This window comes from Poecilia reticulata, linkage group LG12 (assembly GCF_000633615.1).
Source record: "Poecilia reticulata strain Guanapo linkage group LG12, Guppy_female_1.0+MT, whole genome shotgun sequence".
Taxonomy (NCBI): Eukaryota; Metazoa; Chordata; class Actinopteri; order Cyprinodontiformes; family Poeciliidae; genus Poecilia; species Poecilia reticulata.
Genome location: NC_024342.1, coordinates 17,574,254 through 17,593,827, shown reverse-complemented (window position 1 = coordinate 17,593,827; position 19,574 = coordinate 17,574,254). Strand labels below are relative to the sequence as shown.

At 40.9% G+C, this 19,574-nt stretch overlaps 1 protein-coding gene across 2 annotated transcripts in view; it reads left to right on the top strand.

The window, feature by feature from the left end:
* The window catches only part of LOC103473798 (mediator complex subunit 13L), a 100,056-nt gene extending 81,359 nt beyond the window's left edge, over positions 1–18,697 (top strand). The window contains exons 6-31 of one of the 2 annotated variants that reach the window (XM_008424296.2): positions 275–481; positions 1,286–1,450; positions 2,724–2,880; positions 2,972–3,076; positions 4,309–4,965; positions 5,672–5,891; positions 6,709–6,787; positions 6,896–7,011; positions 7,128–7,224; positions 7,599–7,813; positions 8,158–8,336; positions 9,204–10,132; positions 10,446–10,625; positions 10,893–11,122; positions 11,455–11,653; positions 11,749–12,022; positions 12,124–12,382; positions 12,473–12,661; positions 12,768–12,991; positions 14,437–14,579; positions 15,059–15,217; positions 15,510–15,674; positions 15,801–15,964; positions 16,509–16,673; positions 16,842–16,951; positions 17,066–18,697. In XM_008424296.2, the coding sequence (XP_008422518.1) occupies positions 275–481; positions 1,286–1,450; positions 2,724–2,880; positions 2,972–3,076; positions 4,309–4,965; positions 5,672–5,891; positions 6,709–6,787; positions 6,896–7,011; positions 7,128–7,224; positions 7,599–7,813; positions 8,158–8,336; positions 9,204–10,132; positions 10,446–10,625; positions 10,893–11,122; positions 11,455–11,653; positions 11,749–12,022; positions 12,124–12,382; positions 12,473–12,661; positions 12,768–12,991; positions 14,437–14,579; positions 15,059–15,217; positions 15,510–15,674; positions 15,801–15,964; positions 16,509–16,673; positions 16,842–16,951; positions 17,066–17,198 (5,720 nt within the window). In that variant the 3' untranslated portion in view covers positions 17,199–18,697. Of the gene's footprint in view, positions 1–274; positions 482–1,285; positions 1,451–2,723; positions 2,881–2,971; positions 3,077–4,308; positions 4,966–5,671; positions 5,892–6,708; positions 6,788–6,895; positions 7,012–7,127; positions 7,225–7,595; positions 7,814–8,157; positions 8,337–9,203; positions 10,133–10,445; positions 10,626–10,892; positions 11,123–11,454; positions 11,654–11,748; positions 12,023–12,123; positions 12,383–12,472; positions 12,662–12,767; positions 12,992–14,436; positions 14,580–15,058; positions 15,218–15,509; positions 15,675–15,800; positions 15,965–16,508; positions 16,674–16,841; positions 16,952–17,065 lie in introns of both variants that reach the window. The other variant, XM_008424295.2, reaches the window with a different exon arrangement.
* The last annotated feature ends 877 nt before the right edge of the window (positions 18,698–19,574 follow it).

The window sequence follows — 19,574 nt, the reverse complement described above, 5'->3', positions numbered from 1 at the left end:
AATTTATATCATGGGCAGATGTACAAGTGTCTTAGTTTAGAAAGTACAGTTTTATTTTTTCTGTAATTATTTTCATAAACAGAAGCAAATTAACTTATTAAAGTAAAATTTAAGTTCATTAAAATTTGTTTAGACTGTTACTAAAACAGATCTAAACTCAAACATATTAAGAAACATATTGGATCGTGTTTAACCATTTTATTTATATATCGCCATTAGTTTTAAATAGTTCCTTTCCTTGCAGTCTCTGATCGCTCTGCTCTTGTCTGTGCAGTGATTTTGAGTCCGTATGGCCTGAGCGGGACCCTAACGGGGCAGGCCTTCAAAATGAGCGACCCCGCCGCTCGGAAGCTGATAGAGGAGTGGAGCTACTTCTATCCCATGGTGCTTCCACAGAAAGAGGGGAGCGGAGAGAAGGAACAAAAGGAGGGAGGGCAAGCCTACGACCGCAGCTCTCACGTGGCAGTGGATGTCATCGTAGGTATGGCAAAACAAAAAAACATCACACAAAGTTATAAAAAAATATATTTACTAGATTTGAAGAACATGCAGCATGGAAAGGGAGTTACTTCACCAAATAAAATAAAACGGTTTCCTGCACAATCCATCTTATTTCAGCAAATACAAAAGAACACTGCCGGCCTTTCAGCATGCAAATAGCAATGAAGGATTACATTAGGCTTCAGTGATGTTGCTTTCCCAAAGTAAATGGTGACACAATAACATCTCATTGATTGCTCTCTGTCTTTTGTTTGAGCAGAGGAACTAGTAAAAGTGCTTCTTTAACTGCAATGAGCCTCTCAGTCTTCCAACATGCCTGGAAGGGGGATGACTGAAAGCTATGAGCATACAGTGAGACAGGCAGAGAGGAAGAGTCTGGAAGCTGAGCCATAAACTCCAGGGAGGTTCTCTTACAGCCTAATCAGTCTGATCCCACAGCGTTGACTTGACCTGATTACAATTAAAACTCTTTTGGATACCAGCAGCTTTTACAGCTAAAGAGGAAAGCCAGAAGAAGCCTGAAAATAGAAGGATTTTTATTTGATTATGTTATATCAGTGCAGTGAGTGAGAAAGCGTGTGCTTGCATTAATGAAATACAAAGCTGCTGCTTGGCGCGAGTGCATTTGCGGCCGTTCATGCTGAAATCTGGGAACATGCTGCAAATCTCTAACAGAAACGGCATGTTTTGCTCGCACAGTTCATCTTTGCAAGGATTTGTTAAGGATTTTCACAAATTTGTTGTCAAACGAGTGCCGCAAATCCTCTTTTTCTTACCTTCCTAGGCGGCGTGAGGATGACCTACCCAGCTGCTTTTGTGCTGATTGCCCAGGGGGACCTACCGGTGGAACAGTCTCCACCTGTTCCTGCAGCCCTGGGCCTCAACAAGGAGCTGAACAACTGCAGCGTGCCGCTGACTCCGCCGACGTCACCAGAGCAGCCCTGCTCCGGTAACACACACACACACGTACATTCATGCATGGTGCAGGGTTTTGTTTGCACGGTAAAAATTTAAGTCATTAACAGCCTGAAGTAAACGCTTCTAGATCCAGGATTGAAAAGTATTTTAAATGTATCTTGTTCCATATTCAGGTAATTCTAGTTTAATTCAGATTTGTTAAATCCACTTAAAATGAGTCTCATTGTATTTTTAACTTTATTCTTTATTTGTTCTGATTATTAATATTATTTTTTTTTTGCATTTGGCCCGAGTTCTTTAAGAATATGCATTTGCAAACACCAGCAATCTGTGCAATTCTTCTCTCAAATAAGTGCTGTATACATGCAGCAAAAGTAATACTTCTTTTCATCACTATTACATGAGTCTTTCCTAATTACTTTCCTACACATTTTTCCATACAGCAAGCTACTTTTTTCCCAACAGGAGTTTCTCCTGGTCAGCCTCAACATACTAAATACATTAAGAAGCTATTATGGTGTTGATTGTTTGATAAAACAATCAAGTGACATAGAATCACCTATGACTTTATTTTTTTCCTAAGGTTTTCTGACTTGACCCATATCACTACAGTCTTTATTAAAACCTCCAGCTCCTATCTATTTTATGGGGAGCAGTTTGCTAAACTGTTCACACTTACTTGTAACGTGGCTCGGTGATAATTTGGCTCGTAACATTTGGTTCCCCTTAAGCACGTGAGGACAAAACCTGCTCTTCCGGTTCATAAACTTAGCACTTTGTCTCAAACGTAGTAACATTTGATGACTCGGATTTCTGCTGTGGAGTGCGTTGGGCTCCTGGACTGCTGGGAACATCTGAGCATTTAAAGCCAAATAGCTGTGGCACCGACTGTTGAATTAAGCTAAACATGAGAAAAATCAGTGCTTTTCATCTCCTTTCTTCTGTAACCGTGTAATAAATAGTGTGTAGCCCTCTTTAGCACTTTTTTCCAGGCCTGTCTGTGTGAAGCATGAGGAAGTGACTAATGTGTAAACGACCCAATGATGCTACCCACCTTTACCAGACAGAAGTAACTGTCAATGTGTAACAAGAGCTCATAGTATAAACTCTGACCTTCTCACATTTCTGCTTCAAATTGTTGTGAAAAGGCACCAGTTGGATATTTTCACACATGATCCTGACTTTTTCAGCTGCTAACAGATTAATGAAAAGGAGAGCATGAGTAAAAAAATGACATTTTTCACTGCTGACTAAGATTAAAACTCTGTCGCTGAGAGGATGGTATCTGTTCTTTTTTTTGCCAGCGGACAGTGGCTTTGTGACCTCAGCCTCTAATGTCCCTACACCGGACAGCGGCATGGGGATCACCACTTTCAGCCCAAAGCATTCTGGGAAGAAGCTGACCTGCCAGGTGGTCCACCAGGCCTGGAGGGAATGCTATCTCAAGCAGTCTCAGTACGTGTAAGTTACTTCTAAATTACTTTCTTCCTTTTTTGCTTGTTATTCTAATGCTCAATGATAGGTTATACTAACCAGTGATTCTTCCCTACAGACCAAATCAGCTCACTGATGCGTTGCAGAGAAAGGAAGTACCAAACGCAGTTGCTACGTGGAACTTTAACGATCTTGGAGCACGAACACCCTGCAGCTGCTCCAGGTAACACTGAAGTTTTCAAAAAAAAGTTTTTTGAAACGGTGTACACTAAATATGCAATTCTGTTGATCTGCCATATGAAAAAAGGATTGCATGTGAAAGACAACACAAAGTAAAAATGTATGGTTTTCACAGGAATCTGGAAGTGCAGCATGAATTTGTTCATACTTTTGTAGACCCGCCTTTTGCTGCAATTACAGCAAGTCTTTGGGGTCTGTCCCTTCTAGTTTGTCACCTAAAGGGACTCAATGTTTGTCTTTTCTGGCAAAATAACTTAAATATGGTATTGAAGAGCTTCAGTGGACAACAATGTTCTCCGCTGCAACAGATTCCTACTTGGACTCGGTCTGGATTTTGACAGGGCTATTCTAACAATGTTTTGTTCTAAGGAAAATCCATTGTAGCTCTGGTTGCATGTTTCAGGCCACTGTCCTGGTGAAAGGTCAACCTCATCCCCAGTCTCAAGCTTTTTGTAGCTTCTCACACTTTAATATTCATGTATTTGCTCTGTATTTGGTTCAATCCTTCTACCCATTAGCCCTGACCAGTTACTCCTTTCCCAAAGAAAATGAGCATCTCTGCAGCATTATTCTAACACCACAGTATTACGCTATAGGTTGGTTTGTTCAGGGTGATAAGTAGTGTGATGCTTTGTTACCATTGAGCTATACAGCAGGGATTGTTGCAGTTCAGTTTACGATTTTATAGTCCGGTGTATTCAGGAGAGAGTTTCTTCCACCAGCTTTGCTTTCTTGGGAACAGACAAAATAACCTACCAAACCACAACAACCCTTATCGCTCAGGGGAAACAAGATTTTCATTTTCTACCGCAAAGTTGAAGTTTAGTGTCATCTGATCAGGATCATTTCTTCCACAACATACCCAAATGTTTTTAGTAAATTTTAAATATAACTTATAATATCTTTGAGTAATACTATGAACTGAGATGTAGATATCTGCAGATCCTCCAGTAGCCCCTAATCTCTTGGTTGAAGTGAATGTTTATGTCCTGGTTCCCAGATGTTTATGTCCTGGTTCCCACTCCACACTAATGATTCACTCGGTCAAATAGAAAACCAACAAAATATGTGATAAAATTTGAAGAATGCCGAGGTTTATAAATACTTTTACAATTCTTTAATTTTACTCCATTATCGTTTCTTATCAATATATTCAGCAAAACATATTTTATGCTACTGTTGAGGGTTGTTTAATTTTATGTTTTTGTTTTGTAGGTTAAAGCAGCAGAAGCTCAACACGTCCACCACAGCCGCTGCTAACATTCAGCCTTGTTCCAGCTCTTCGCTGTCTTCAGGCCCGTCATTGTACACCACCTCCGTGCCAAAACACAAGACGAGCGAGAGGCCGGAAAAGCCTGACAAACAGTCAAAAAGGCCGGCTGTGATTCCCTTTCACCACCGTCTTTCTGTGACGGAGGAGTCCCCGCTGGAACAGGACTCACCTGGAGGACCCCAGCTTGGTGCCCTCGTTGCGCTTGAATCACCGCTGGAGCCCCTAAGCTCTCTGCCAAGTTGCAAGTGTTCCAAGTCCCTCGCTAATGAAAGAAAAGCCCCAGAGTCCCTTCTTCATTCATCCATGTCGCCACTCCCGCCCACTCTCAGCCCGCACCCCCGGATGCAGGACCCGGAGGTTCTAGACGCCCCCGTAGACATGCTTGTGTGTTCGGATGGGGCCTCAGGTCTGGGGGTGATTACCAGCGAGACAGCGGTCTATACTGCTCAGCTGAGGCAGAGGGAGAGCGGGTCTGGCTGGTGGAGAGGCTTCAGGACTCCCAGGACTGATAAAAGTGAATTCAGGCCCCCTGAACTCCCCACTGAGAAATTAGAGCAAGTGGAGACAGAAACATCCACTGTAAACAATGCATTTAAAAGGTAGGAAGTGTGCCAGATGATGGAGGGAAAAAATACAGTTGAGACCAGATAAATTAGAAGACATGCACATTTTTTCTCACTGTCTGAAGTTAAATCAGACCAAACCTCTCCTTTTCTAGGTTAGTTAAAATTATAAAAACATATTTTTAGATTTTCTAAATGCCAAAAAACTTAACAAGAAATTTTGTTTTTTAACTGTCTTTGAGCTCTATATAAACTTCTAAATTTGAAAAAAGTAAAAAAAAAAAAATCTCGCAATTTTTTATAAGTAATTTCAATAATTTTGAAAAACGTAAAGCAAGACAAGTTTGGTCTGATTTCACTTCAGACAGTGAGGAAAAAATGTGTGTGTATTTTTATTTGGTGTACATAAATATTTGTTTTCAACTGTATGTAATATTTGCAATCTTTTGCACAGTATGAATAGTTTAGAATTGTATATTTGAATGCTATTGCATTCTATTTGGCATGATTTCACACTATGCAGGTCAATAAGCAATTCAGCCTGCTGGATTGAGTCACACTGCGGTAGATCCTACAAAGATGTTAAGAGAGCAAACAGCATCTTATTACAAGGCTAGTTGTGGCGGAGATACAGCTACTGGTGTGACGCAAACTTATTTTGCAAACATGAGGTTGAAGATAATGTAAAAAAAAAAAAAAGAATAATCTCCTGTTTCATTCTGTTCCTTTCCGTCTTTTCCAGACTGTACAGTCGGAGCCACAAGAGATTTAAAATCTCAGAAGAGAAGGTGGCGGAGCACATCCACGCTCTGGGCCTGTTTGTGCAGCCGGGCATAGAGGCTCTGCGAGAAACTGGAACTGGGGACGATCCTTACGACTTCAAGGAAGGAGATATTGAGTATCCGTTCCCCTCTTCCAAGAGGTTGAAGGGCTCTGGGCGAGAAACCAAGCAGAAAGCAAAGGTAACAGAAGAAACATTTTAAAAGCTAAATACAACAATTCAAAGCCGCCGTTATGTGAAGCCACAGAAAGCAGCGTCTTATATTCACCAGTTTGAATATGGTGAAAACTAAAGTGAAAACCTATGTTTTTTTTGTTTTTTTTTCGTTTTGTTTTCTGACGGTAGAAATTTTGCATGCTGCGACAGCAAAGAAATAAGCTAAAGCAACTGGCTACTGAAAGTGCTGATAAACATTTAGCAGCACAAGGTTGAGACATTTCCCCCAGGAGGTTGTGTGAAATCAAAAGCAGCTAAACGGAGAGTAAATACCAGACTTAAATTCACCAGGTGCTGCAACACTCCATTTGAATGCTAATGAGGCTATGTGTAAGATTGGTTTACAAATTAATACTTTAATCCTGAGTGCAAAAAAGAGCACTCAAATAACATTCAAAAATTGTCTCCCTCAAGTGGCCAAACTATAGAGGTGCAGATCTTCAAATCCAAACTAGATATACATCTTCAGTACTTATTTCTTTAGAGCATGTTGTTGCTTACTGTCCTTGCAGAGGGGGAAACATTTTTTTTTTTGAGGGTGGAGGGAGATGAGAATAATTACATGTATGATATGAGTGTATACAATAAAAAAAATCCACAGACTCCTGCAAAAAATAAGGAAAATTGAAATTAATATTTCTATTTTGTATGGCAGTAACATGAACTGTGATGCTGCACCCCGTGACTCATAATATCCACAAACTGTGGCTTTCCACTCTTTTTTTTATTATTATTTTGTGGCCAACAATCTAATCTAAAGTCTTATCTAACTCATTCTTTAGGGAGAGGAAATCACCAGCAACGGTTCACTGCCTGATGGAAAAGATGCAATGTCTATTTTTAACTCTGCTCCAAAGTCCGGTGAGGAAATGGACCACAAACGTTGCCATGTTTTAGTGTTTTATGTCCCATGTTTAGAGATCACTCACTCGTGGATATATTTTAACTGTGTGTTTATTTGTGTTTTAGATGATTTGGGTCAAGACGATGCTCCCACTAAAACTAATCCTTCTCTGACCGAAGAGAAAGATCTGGCAGTCAACATCTCAGATCTGGAAAACATACTTGATGAAGAAGATGGAGGGGTAAGACATCTCCTTTTATGCATCGGTGTCGGAAATATAACATATATAATTTGTTTTAGTTTTGCTGTAGAAAATGCTCGAAATAATAAAACTGATCATTGATTTATATCTTACAGCCTGTTTATCCAAACCAACACTCAACAAAGTTGCTGGTGTCAACAGAAGATCGTCTCAGTGGCAAAGAAGGAAGAGTTAATGTATCTTATCCACCAAGTAAGTGAAACATACTATTCACAACTATTCTGTTGTACAGCAATCACTAATGACATGCAAATCTTTTTTAAAAATAGAGGAAAATGTTTACATAAAAATACCTGTCGGTGTAAAACAATTATCTGTGATCTAACGCACTTTAGATGCTATCAAACCCTTTTTTGTATTTATTTATTTGGAGAAATAAACCCATAGTAGGAAAGAAACATCCTTATCAAATCCCCAGAGCAGCAAATAAATAAACAATGTGTTGTTCCTACTTTATTTTTCTATAGATGTCTCAATGAACTTCCAATTTGTGGATTAAATATCTTTAAATCATTCTCCTCCTTCCGTTTCATCTCATTCCTCATGTCTGTCTCTCCTTTTAGCAGTTGCAGATCTCCAGCGAATGTTCCCCACTCCTCCTTCGTTGGAGCAACACCCAGCATTTTCCCCCATCACGCCGTATCGAGACACACCGAGTCAAGAGCCCCCCGCGCCCATCGGAGTGACGGACTACCTTCCGTCTTTGGCCCCCACCCAGCTCACTGAGTACATGATGGAGATGGAGGACGGTGCGACTAGTCCCAGGCTGGATGATATTAAGGTAGACGCTTCTTTCACTGCAGTAGACAGATCTAGTCCTTTTCCCATTCAGAAATTCTTTGTGACTATGCTTTAAGCTACAAACCTGTCAGTTACTTTGACATTTAACCTTACCTCTTACCCTGGGAGTCTTATTAATAATTATTGTACTCTTGGGGAAGTTCATGTGTTGTTGTATAAGGTATTATAGCTGAATTAAGGGTTTCAGGCTGTTGGATGTTAAGCCTTCAAGTGGTTCTATGGGTTTGCAGCGATACGTTGTTGCTGGTACCACTGACCTGAGCAGCAGTTGCGAGAGACGTGTCCTAAAAACCTTAACTAACATACATCTAACTTTCTCTCCAGCCACAGATAGGATCCTCCATGTTTGCGCCACTCTCCTGCTTTCCCAGCCAAACTTTACCACCACTCAAGATCCCTGAACAATGTTACTACCGTCCATCCTGGGCGCTTTTGCCCAAAATGGAGCACTTTACACCCATCATGCATCCACAGAATGCTGCGTTCACCAAGGATGGATACACGTAAGACCCCTAAAGATTTTGAGAACCAATTTTTGAAAACAATTGAAACCATTTGCATAAAATTTATAAAAAAAGAAAGAAACCCTTCTTTTTTTTGCTCAGTGTCTGATGTTAAATCAGACAAAATAATTCAGGTTTTAGGTCTGTTAGGATTACCAAAATCATATATTTACTCGTCTTCAGGTGCAACGTTCAGCTGCCTGAAGGCACAGCACTCATCTGAGTGGGTGTCTGGTTCACTTTACAAAATAGATGTTATGCGGAAAAACATAATGTGGAAAGATTGTAGCAACATCCCAAGACCAGGAAACCAGAAAATCTTGGACATAAGTGAGATCTGCCAAAAGAATAATGACCTTAAACAAATCACCAAGTCAAAGTGGGTCAACGTTTTGAAGTGACCATCTTAAAGTCCTGATCTCCCTACTGAGAATCATTTTCCAGAGATGAAAAAGTCAACATACACACACTCATTTAATTACACCAATTCTGTCTGAACAAATGGGCCAGAATTTGTGAAATAATACCCAAAAGGTCTTATTCCCAGGTTATATTTTAAATACAATTCCACCAAATATAAAGAAAGTTTATGTAAATTTCAATCTGGGGAGCATTCTAAAGCATTCTCTCTCAGCTTTCTGGCATTTAGCAGCAATAAATAGTTTTGGTAATCCTAAATTGCAGAAGATTTACCAGATTTGATACAGAATTAAGAAGAATAAAGATAATTTGTCTTTTTGTGCAAAGCATTTAAATATGTGGCTGCAGCTGCAGTTGCACAAGCATACTGTATATAAACCCGTGTGACTTTTCGGAGCTATCATGCAGATGGTTGACTATTTGCTTCCTCTGATGTGTGTTTTCCAGGAACACTCCCAGTGTTAACACCCTCACAGACCAAGACTATGTCCAGATGAGTGTCAACACTGCCTCTGTTGGCACCACTACCGGCATCCTTCCCTCACCGGCAACGCCACGCTTCTCCGTGCCAACCCCACGGACTCCACGTACACCAAGGGGAATTAACACTGCCAGCTCAGGGCAGGGCTCAGTGAAGCAGGATGGTACTGAGCTCAGCTCGCCAGCCTCCACCCCCTCCACCAGCCTGCCGCTTAGCTCTGTGGAGCATTTAGCTAGACCGGGGCCCCCCGTCCCTGAGGCCCACAGCCTCTATGTAGTCCTCTTGCTCTCAGACTCCGTCCTCAGCATCTTTAAGGATCGTAACTTTGACAGCTGCTGCATCTGCGCTTGCAACATGAACGTCAAAGGCGCAGACGTCGGGGTGTACATCCCAGACTCCACTTGCGAAGATCAGTACCGCTGCATGTGTGGCTTCAGTGCCATCGTGAACCGGCGGCTGGCTCACGGCACCGGTCTCTTCCTGGAGGATGAACTCGACATATTTGGTCGGACTTCTGAAGGAGGCAGAGCTGCCGAGCGGAGGCTCGCTCTTTGTCGCCGGGACCCGACGATGGGAGACTCCAGAGCTAAGCAGTCCCAGGACGCTGGTCCTGGCTCTCCGTCGGTCATGGTTGTCATTCAGGAGCAGTGCTCCCAGCCAATTTCCTGTCTGACTTCGTTGCACCTTCCAATTAATTCGTCTTGCCATGGCCGCAAGGGAGCGCTCCTCCAGAGCTGGATGTCTGAAAAGCAGTGGGCAGATGCGAGTGACGCTTGTGTGGACTGTTTCAATGCTTTTGAGCAGGGGCTGCAGTATGTGGACAACCCTACAGGAGGGAAAGTCGACCTCACTGTCGTGAGAAGCAGTGCTATTCATTCCTGGCCTCACACAAATGGTAAGGAGAGTGATTAAATTAGTGTTAATATTAGTAATGGAATAATTTAGTGCATTCCGCTAAAGTAGATGTAATGATTGGTATAAATTTATTTACAAGAGTTTCTTTTCATATATGATCAATTGTGTGAGTGTGCATATGTGTAGGCGTGTATGTATGTGTGCATGTGTAAATGCGTAGATTCATCCTAGGGTTAATGTGTGTTTGCTCGTCATAGTGTTTGTCTGGAATGAATCAATAAAATCAATGTTGATATGTTTTTGCATCTTTTCATGAACCTTCTTGTGTCTGTGTGTGTTTGCACTTTCCAAAGTGGTGGACATGAGCAGGTTGTCGTCACAGGATATGGTTCGAATGCTGCTGTCCATGCAGCCCTTCCTGCAGGATGCCATCCAAAAGAAGAGGACAGGACGGACCTGGGAAAACATCCAGCATGTTCAGGGTCCGCTCACCTGGCAGCAGTTCCACAAGATGGCTGGAAGAGGCTCCTACGGTGAATTCACACCTCTTTTCTACACCTTTTTACTGCCAGGGTTCTCAAACGTCAGTCCTTGAGAACCACTCTCTTGAAGCTTTACACTCAGACGTGTTCCAACACATTACCCAGCTCTCTGCAGAATTTGATAACATGTTGAGAAGGTAATTCAACCAGCTTAGATCAGATGTGCTGGAACACCCAACCCTACAATTGAAGGACAGTTGGAGACCACTCTTGTAAAAGTGACCTTGAAATTGATATAATAATCTGTATCCGTCTCAGGTTCGGAGGAGTCACCAGAGCCCCTGCCAATCCCGACAGTGTTATTGGGCTATGACCGAGAACGAGACTTCTTGGCATTGTCGCCCCTGGCTTTGCCTTTCTGGGAAAAGTTGCTGCTGGAACCATACGGAGGACAGAGGGACGTCGCGTACGTGGTGGTGTGTCCTAATAGCACCTCGCTGCTCGCGGCATCACAGGCGTTCTTCCAGGAGCTCAGTGCTGTTTACGAGGTAACAATTAGAAGCATCAGCAACCCTAAGAGTGATGATCACATCAGTGTAGTATAACAACCCAGTCAAGTTTATACTCAAATTCAGTGAAAATTTGTAGCAAAACTTCAAAAATGCTGCCTATTTAATCTGTCTGCACTTTTGCAACCATTTTGCAAAGACTGGCAAAACTCTTCAGAAAATATGAAAATTCTGTTTGTAGTGCCAGTTCACCACTAATGTTATATTAAGCACTTCATAGTACAAACAAAAATGTTCGAGGAGTTTAAATGCTTTTCATTGCACTGTATCAACAATGTATTTATCTAATGTGAAAATGAATTGTTCTGCAGACGTGCCGTCTCGGAAAGCACCGCCCTTTGTCCAAGGTATCCAAGGATGGCCTTGTCCAGGTTGGGCAGGAAGTGGAGCCAGAAAAGCTGGAGGAGCTGAATGTCGATCAGTGGCTGAGTGGACAGTGGGCTGGCCAGCAGCACAGCGACAACATAAGCAAACTAAAACTATATGCTTATGCCTTGAAGCAGCAACTAGGTGAGAATTAACAAGCTGATTATTTTCTCGTCTCTTACATTTTGTTTCTATCAATAAATAAACCATATATAATAAATTTTTTTCTCCTCTTTAAGGCCCTCAGCTTGCAGCCCTGACTTTAGACAGCAGTCTTCTGTTGCCTCCCAAGCCGCAGCCTCCTGTAAACAACACGTCTTCCTCTGGACAGCCTCAGACTTGGAGTGCTGACGGAGAGCAAGCTTCGGGTGCTGTCAGTGCATCAAATGCATCAACCCCGGGTGGAGCTCTCTCAAGTCAGCCTGGAGAGATAACCCAAGGGGGATCCAGCGATTCAAAGGGCCAGCCTAGTTCCACGCCAGCAACGAACACACCAGCGGATGCTCCTGAACTGTAAGGAGACAGAGTGTCAGAGCAGTTGCTGCGATTTAAATTATGTTTGAACAAGAGCAAGTGTTCTTCAGCTTCATGCCTCTTTTGCTCCCTCTCTGCAGCTCCTCGGAGCAGACGCGAATCGGCATCCCCACTGAGGCTGACTCAGCAGACAGCATTGCAAACCCACCAGCAGTCGTTATTTATGTCGTCGACGCTTTTCTCAGTTCAAGTGGAATGAGACATGAAGGGGGAGAGGAGGATGAAGAGGAGGGTGAAGAAGTGGAGTCAGGAAGCATTTGGCTTCTCGGGCTCCTTCGCTGCTACACAGAAATGCTGCAAAACTTGCCTGAGACTATGAGACCGGCACTGGTACTACAGGTAGGAGCATATTTTGATTTGCAGTACGGAGGCTCTGAATTAGAAGCACGTGTTGTGATGGTTTGTTTCCGTCCTGTGCCTGTGTTTCAGGTGGTGCCGTGCCAGTATCTCCTCCAGCCAGCGAGTGGAGAAAGCCGCTTGTACCTGCAGCACCTGCGCTCCATGGCCTTCTCTTGCTATTCACAGTGCAGACGGCTGCTGCCCCAGCAAACGTATATCAAGTCGCTTACTGGTTTCGGCCCAGTGTCCACTGTCAGTTCGGTTCTGAAGAGCCCCGAGGTCTGCATGAGAATTTAACTTGATTTAAGCTAACTTTTCTCTTATTTTTGTACCAACGTTTTAATATTTTTTCATCTTATTTCTGTTTTCACATTTTTTCTTTTAGTATCCTAGACCACTCCAGCTTTACTCGCCACCCTTCATACTCGGACCGAGTCGTCCAAAGCATCCAGAACCAGGAGAGATATGGGCCGAGGTCCCACCCAAATTCAACGTGCTCTTTGTAGGATACTGCCTGTCTCATGACCAACGCTGGATCCTGGTGTCCTGCACGGACCAGCAGGGGGAGCTCCTGGAGACCGGCGTTATTAACGTTGACGTTCCCAATAGGTAAGCTGTGGTTGTCTGCAGTGGCGGTCCTTGTTTGCCTGTTGCCCCTGGCAACCCCCCTCTATCTGCACCCAATCTTATATATTTATGTATTCGGTGGGCAAAATAAGAATTGATTACAAAGTTTTTCTCAATAAATGTATTTTAACCTTTTTCCTTTGACCTCTCACACCACATGCCAGTAATAACCAAAGTAAAACACATTTACAGGAAATTAAAGCAAATGAATCCACAAGATGAATTATAGGTACAATGTTTGAATATGTGTTGAACACACTGTACAAAAGTTTTGGGGTTTTTGTGAAACGACTTACAGGCCGACCTTGAATGAGGAAACTAGTCACAGTTGTCCTGGTGTGACTTTGATCAAATCTTTTCACATCTTTTAAGATTCTGGGTGCCGATTCAATGCACTCCATATAATTATTTTCTTTCCATAGACTTTCAATTGGATACAAGTTAGTTAATTGACTGGGCCATTGTTAGACTTTTACTTACATTATATCAATTAAGAGTTACTTATGATTTTGGGACTATTATCCTGCTTAGAAATCCTCACTTTTTTCATCTTCAAGAATCTACAAGTACATTTATCCATTCATTCTTTCTTCAGTTATATGAAGTCTGACAGTACCAGTCGTTTCCTCCTGCATATTTCCTTGCTAATTTTTAACTGTTCTTCCTGTTTTTCTGGGGGTGATGTACAGAATCACTCATCCAACCCGGGCAGCTTTGCTCTCATCTGACCAGATCATATTCTTCAAGTATTTCATTCACTTGACCAAATGTTTTGGAGCAAACCTTAAACAGGCTGCAGCATCTGTTTTTTTTTATACACTGGAGTGTTGTTGCAGTGTTTGTGCATAGAGGACATTGTGGTTTAGTGCATTACTTACCGTTTTTATGGAAAGACTGTTTCTGTTATTTCCAGGTTTCAGAACCTCTCTGCAACATAACTATTACATCCATAACTATTTTTAATTATTATTGGACTCCTCTGTCAGAAATCATATGAGTCCCAACAGGCTATTCCTAGTTTATGGTGAAATTATGTTGTTTCTACTTCCAGATTGTGGCTTAAACAGAACGCACTGAAACATTCCAGTTCATAAATATAGCTATAATCATTGCCAGTAGTTATGTTTTTGCAGCATTGTTGATGTTTTTGCAAAACTCTCTTTGCTTTTACAAACTGCACCACTCTTTTCAACACTTTAAAATTGAGAAACTTTTTCTAAGTTTCAGAATAGGGATTTTACAAATCCAAAACTGTGTTTTACATAATCTCTGTACATCATAGAATAGTCCTGTCTAGCTTTGATGAGTCTAGATATTATGACTTCATATCAAATGCAGAGAAATCAATTGGAGTTATTGTTAATGTTTATGCTGCTCTTGATGACTAATGTGAGTAATTCTCTATATCTACATTTTTTTCACTACAGAACGAGGCGTCCTAAAGTATCAGCAAGGAAGATGGGACTGCAGAAAGTGTGGGAGTGGTGCAYTGGCATCATTCAGATGACCTCCCTGCCTTGGAGGATTGTTATAGGACGGTTAGGCAGATTGGGTCATGGGGAGCTTAAAGGTGAATAAGTGCTCAGAACGAAATTTTTTTTCTGTTAAGTTTTACTTTTGAATATAACATTTTACATTATTAGCATTTAAACAATTGAAAAATGCAATAATGGGACATTTACACCCCATTTGGTTTTCTATTATAGAATAGAGATTTCTTTCTTTCCTTCCTTACTTGTTTATATATTTCTTTTTTCTTCTTTCTGTTTCTCTTTTTACCATTTTTAAATTTAGCATTAATAGACATATTTGTGGGAAAATATCTTCAATAAAGTCATAGTGAATTATTTCAAACTTTCAGTAATGAACAGAGAATTAAAAAAAATACTTATAAGAAAATTGCAATGTTACATAAAAAACTATAGGAAACCTGCTCAGTCTCTAAGTGCATCTTTGATACAAGAGGCCATTTGGCTTTCTCGATGTAAGATGATATTATAGAATATAAGGGGAGAAAAAGACTTCTCACTCAGTTTATCTCCCAACTAGACTGGAGTTCACTCCTCGGGGAGCATTCCCTCCAATCAATAGGACGGCAGCTGAGGGAGGCTTGTCGTGTGTGTGGCATCTCAGCTGCTGATTCTCCCTCCATCCTCAGTGCCTGCTTGGTTGCCATGGAGCCCCAGGGCTCATTTGTGATCATGCCAGGTATGTAGGAACTGCACAATAAATGCTCCTTTTTTTCATTGTAACTAAGAAATCCAGTAAGCTTTAATAGTGAACGTAAAGTATAAGTATTCTATTCAGTTCCAAGTTTATTTTTCTTAATTGTAGCACAGAATCTTTGTTTTTATGTTGCATTTTAATGCTGAATTTTGTGAGGGGGAAGTCCCTCTATATAGGGATCATTTCATTTGTAGCATTGCTGTTGTGTAATTATTAACTGTGCAAATATGCACAAAAAAATCACTATCATATTTTCTTTTTTTTCTGCATCTAGATGCGGTGACCATGGGTTCTGTGTTTGGACGCAGCAATGCTTTAAACCTACAGACATCACAGCTGAACACACCTCAGGATGCTTCCTGCACACATATCTTAGTCTTCCCAACTTCTGCCACCACCCAGCTGGCTCCCAGCTCCTACCCCACTGAAGACAATAATGGTAATGAAATATAATGATGTTAATCGTGTAAAATGTGACTGAAACGGGGATTAATCTAAGCTCCTACGGACAGAGATTTACATTCTGATACTCGAAATCTTTAATACTGTTTGTTTCTTTCTTCAGATGACATGTTCCCTGATCTTCCCTTCCCTGATGAACTGGAAAACGATATCGGCCATGACATGATGCTGATCACATCTCTTCACTCACCGCCCAACACCTCTCCTGTGCCCTCGCCTGGGTCACCATCAGGGATTGGAATGGGATCACATTTTCACCATACCAGAGTGAGTCAGGGATCAGTTATGCAAATAACATTTAGGCGAATAGAAATTGTACATGATCCCTAGAGAAAAAAAAAACATTAATTATTGCCAACTAAAAATAAATAAGTTAGAAGAATTTTCATGTGCTTTCTTTAACTCTTTAATGGGCTGTATTATATTGTCTTAGAGCATATATTGATTAAAAATGTCATTTGGAATTAGTTTAAATCTTCAAAGTCGACTTGTTTATTTTGTGTAGCAATAGTTCAATTATATGCACACAGCGGAAGCCACAATTAAAATTACTCTGGAGGTTTTGGGGATTTTCCTTATTTTATTTATACACACCTGGTACATTTGTAAACACAAACTGCGTAAATTCAAGCGAGTGTATTATAAAGCCTCTGTACTGTAAAGATTAGAATTCGTGGTAGTTTTGTTAGAAACATAATCCCTCAGTTTTATACCAAAAGCTTACAAAACAGGCCATGCCATCATCAATGGATAAGTAATGGAAGAGCCGAATGAAGGTCCTGATTTTTCTGGTTCTGCTTTGTGTCTGTAGAGCCAGGGAGAGCGCCTGCTGTCCAGGGACAACCCTCCAGAGGAGCTGAAGCAGCAGCCGCTGGCTCTGGGCTACTACGTCTCCACCGCTCAGGCAAACGGACTTCCTCACTGGTTCTGGGCGTCCTGCCCACAAGCTGAGAGCCAGTGTCCGCTCTTCCTTAAGGTACTGAAATCGTAACGTGTGAGCTTTTACATGGTCTCCCTGTGAGTGCCCCGGTTCTCCCCGGTTACTCTGGCTTTATTTCTCTATATGCAGGAAATTAAAACAATTTTAAATGTTTGAAAACATTTGAATCAGCATTTGACGCTGCAGTTTATTTCTTCCCTCTAGGCGTCTCTCCACCACCATATCTCCATAGCGCAGTCAGATGAGATCCCGTCTGATAAGACCAAGCGGACCCCACACCCCTTAGACTCAAAGACCACCTCTGACGTCTTAAGGTGAATACATATCACCAACCAACACTGTCTAGATTTTAAACTATGAAATAAACCTTAATATTGTCAGAATTTCATATACTTCTAATGATAAAAAACTGAATATTTCTCTTGCAGGTTTGTGTTGGAACAGTACAACGCCCTCTCCTGGCTGACATGCACACCTGCCACACAAGACCGTCAGTCCTGTCTGCCTGTCCATCTTGCCGTCCTGGTCCAGATGTACAACGCCATTCTGAACATACTGTAGCTTTGTGGACTGATGGGAGTCTACAGTTTTTTTTTTGTGCCTCTTTAAGACCACCAGAGAGCGCCAGTGCTCCTCTGTTGCTTTGAAGTAGACGTGGATTTCATGGGCAGGGCTGAAACGTGGAGAAGTGAGGTCAGTAGTGACTCCGTGATGGTGGCGTGCAAAGAGCAAAACGGATGGCTCACCCAAAAAAAAAAAAAAAGCATCATGGGCAGCACATAAGCATCCGAGGAATGGAGTTCTGGCTGCAAATTCGGTCGTCAGAGCAGGACAACATAACTCCACGCTGCGCAACCAGCAGATTGCATGATAACACAAACACATGGATTTGTCTTGTCAGTGACGCTTCCAAAGTTCTACGGTTCTGCACTGGACTTGCAGCTGGTCGCGGAAACTTTACTTTTGCCTGGGGGTGGGGGAGCATTTTCACCCCACTTTTTTCCTCACTTTCTAAAGTGTTGCAGATACACACGCAATGAAAACTATTTGACAAAAAAAAAAAAAAAAAAAAAAAAAAAAAAAGATGTGTTATTTATATTGTAAGGCATACATTTACAAAGAATTGAGACTTATTTTTTAATATTTAAAAACAATGAGAGAAAGAAACAAAGCCTTTTTTTCCCCCAAGTGACTGTTAATTGTCATGGGATGCGAAATGAAATGTCAATTCAATGCAATTGTAAAAATGCCATATTTATACAGATTATATCATGTCTTAGAATTTGATATATATGAATCTAAATAAATATATATAAATGTAAATACAAAAATATATATTACCTCTCGCAAACAGGCACTTAACGATGGGGACGAGGGTGGGCAAAGCCGACCCTTTGGAAGTGCGCACACTTATGATGCATTTTTGTCCTTTTTCTTTTTATTTTCTTAACTTACGGACATTTTTTTTATTTAATGAGTTTAACTTAAATTGATGCAGAAAATACAGTATGCTGTATATTTATAAGGTATTCATATTCAGCCAAAAAAATAAATGACAAAACTTGAAATAGGAAGTAAAATTTGCTGATAGTTCAAATTGATCGGATATTTTAAGAGAGACCCATTTATTTCATTGGCTTTCCTAGATGATGTCAAGCAAACCATCAAAAAGGCTCAGCTTCTTCCGCCTCCCTCGGTCTGCTATTTGTTAGAGTCTAAGCATGTTTGTATATACACATTTCAGATTTTTGGGGGGGTTATTTTTGCTATTTTTGTCAGAGCTGTACATTTCATGACGGTTGGTTTATTTTAAAGTAATTCATATCATTTTTTTATGATTATTGTTTTTTTTCCTGCCGTGAGTTTTTTGAGATGCATTATGTGCAAAAAGTCATTGAATTCCAGCCAGTTGCCAAGTAAGTGTACACATATGTACAGACAAGTGCAAAAATTTGTTACATCTGTCATCACTTTGAATATTAAACAGATTACCTTTAGTGGAAGTGATCTGTTACTTTTACACTCTTTTTTTAGTAAATTATTAAAACTCTTGAGAATGATGCTGCGTTCAGTGCTTCTTTTTAACACAACATTTTTTTTATTGTTTTTCATTTTGAAATCCAGATGTTCAGGTGTTGGATCAGATACGATCAAATATTATTGCAGAAAAAAGGGAATTTATTAAATTTTTTTTAAGGTTGTATGGGCTCTAGTGGCCTTTATTTGATAGTTAATTGACAGGAAAGTTGGTAATGAGAGATGGGGAAAGACATGCGGTAAAGGTCACCAGGCCGGGAATTGAACCTGCGACGGCTGCGTCGAGGACTAAGGCCTCCATACATGGGTTGTGCTTAACCCCTGTACCACCACAGAACACCCAGTAATTATTATTATTGTAAGTAACCCTATAGAAGAGGGTTCTTAGCCTTGATTTATAAGAACTCAGCGTTTCAGCATTTTCTCAGTTTTCTGGAAGTTTATTCCAGATTAGAGGGGCATAAAAACTGAAAGCTTCTCCGTGTTTGGTTCTGGGAACCAGAGGAGTTTCGAACCAGAACACCCAAGTGGTCTGGAAGCTTGATATAACGACAAAAGTTCTTGATACCAGAAATTTCCATACACCAAATAAAAAGACGTGTACACCTTCCTTTCTCAGTGCCTGGAGTTACGTCAGACCACACATCTCTTGTATTTGGTCAGTTAGAATTAAAAAATTTATTTCTATTTGTCATGCCATAATAAAGAAAGTATTTTTTAATGTCTCATTAATTAGAGCTTTGTGTACTGGATAATTACTTAGTAACAGTCCTGCACAAAAAGTTCTTTATCTGAATTTTAGTACCTTGATGATCAACTTTAATTTTTCATCGGAACTTTATGTACCAGATGATTGCTACGTAATTATCTGGTACATAAAGTTCTCATTACTCTCCTCTT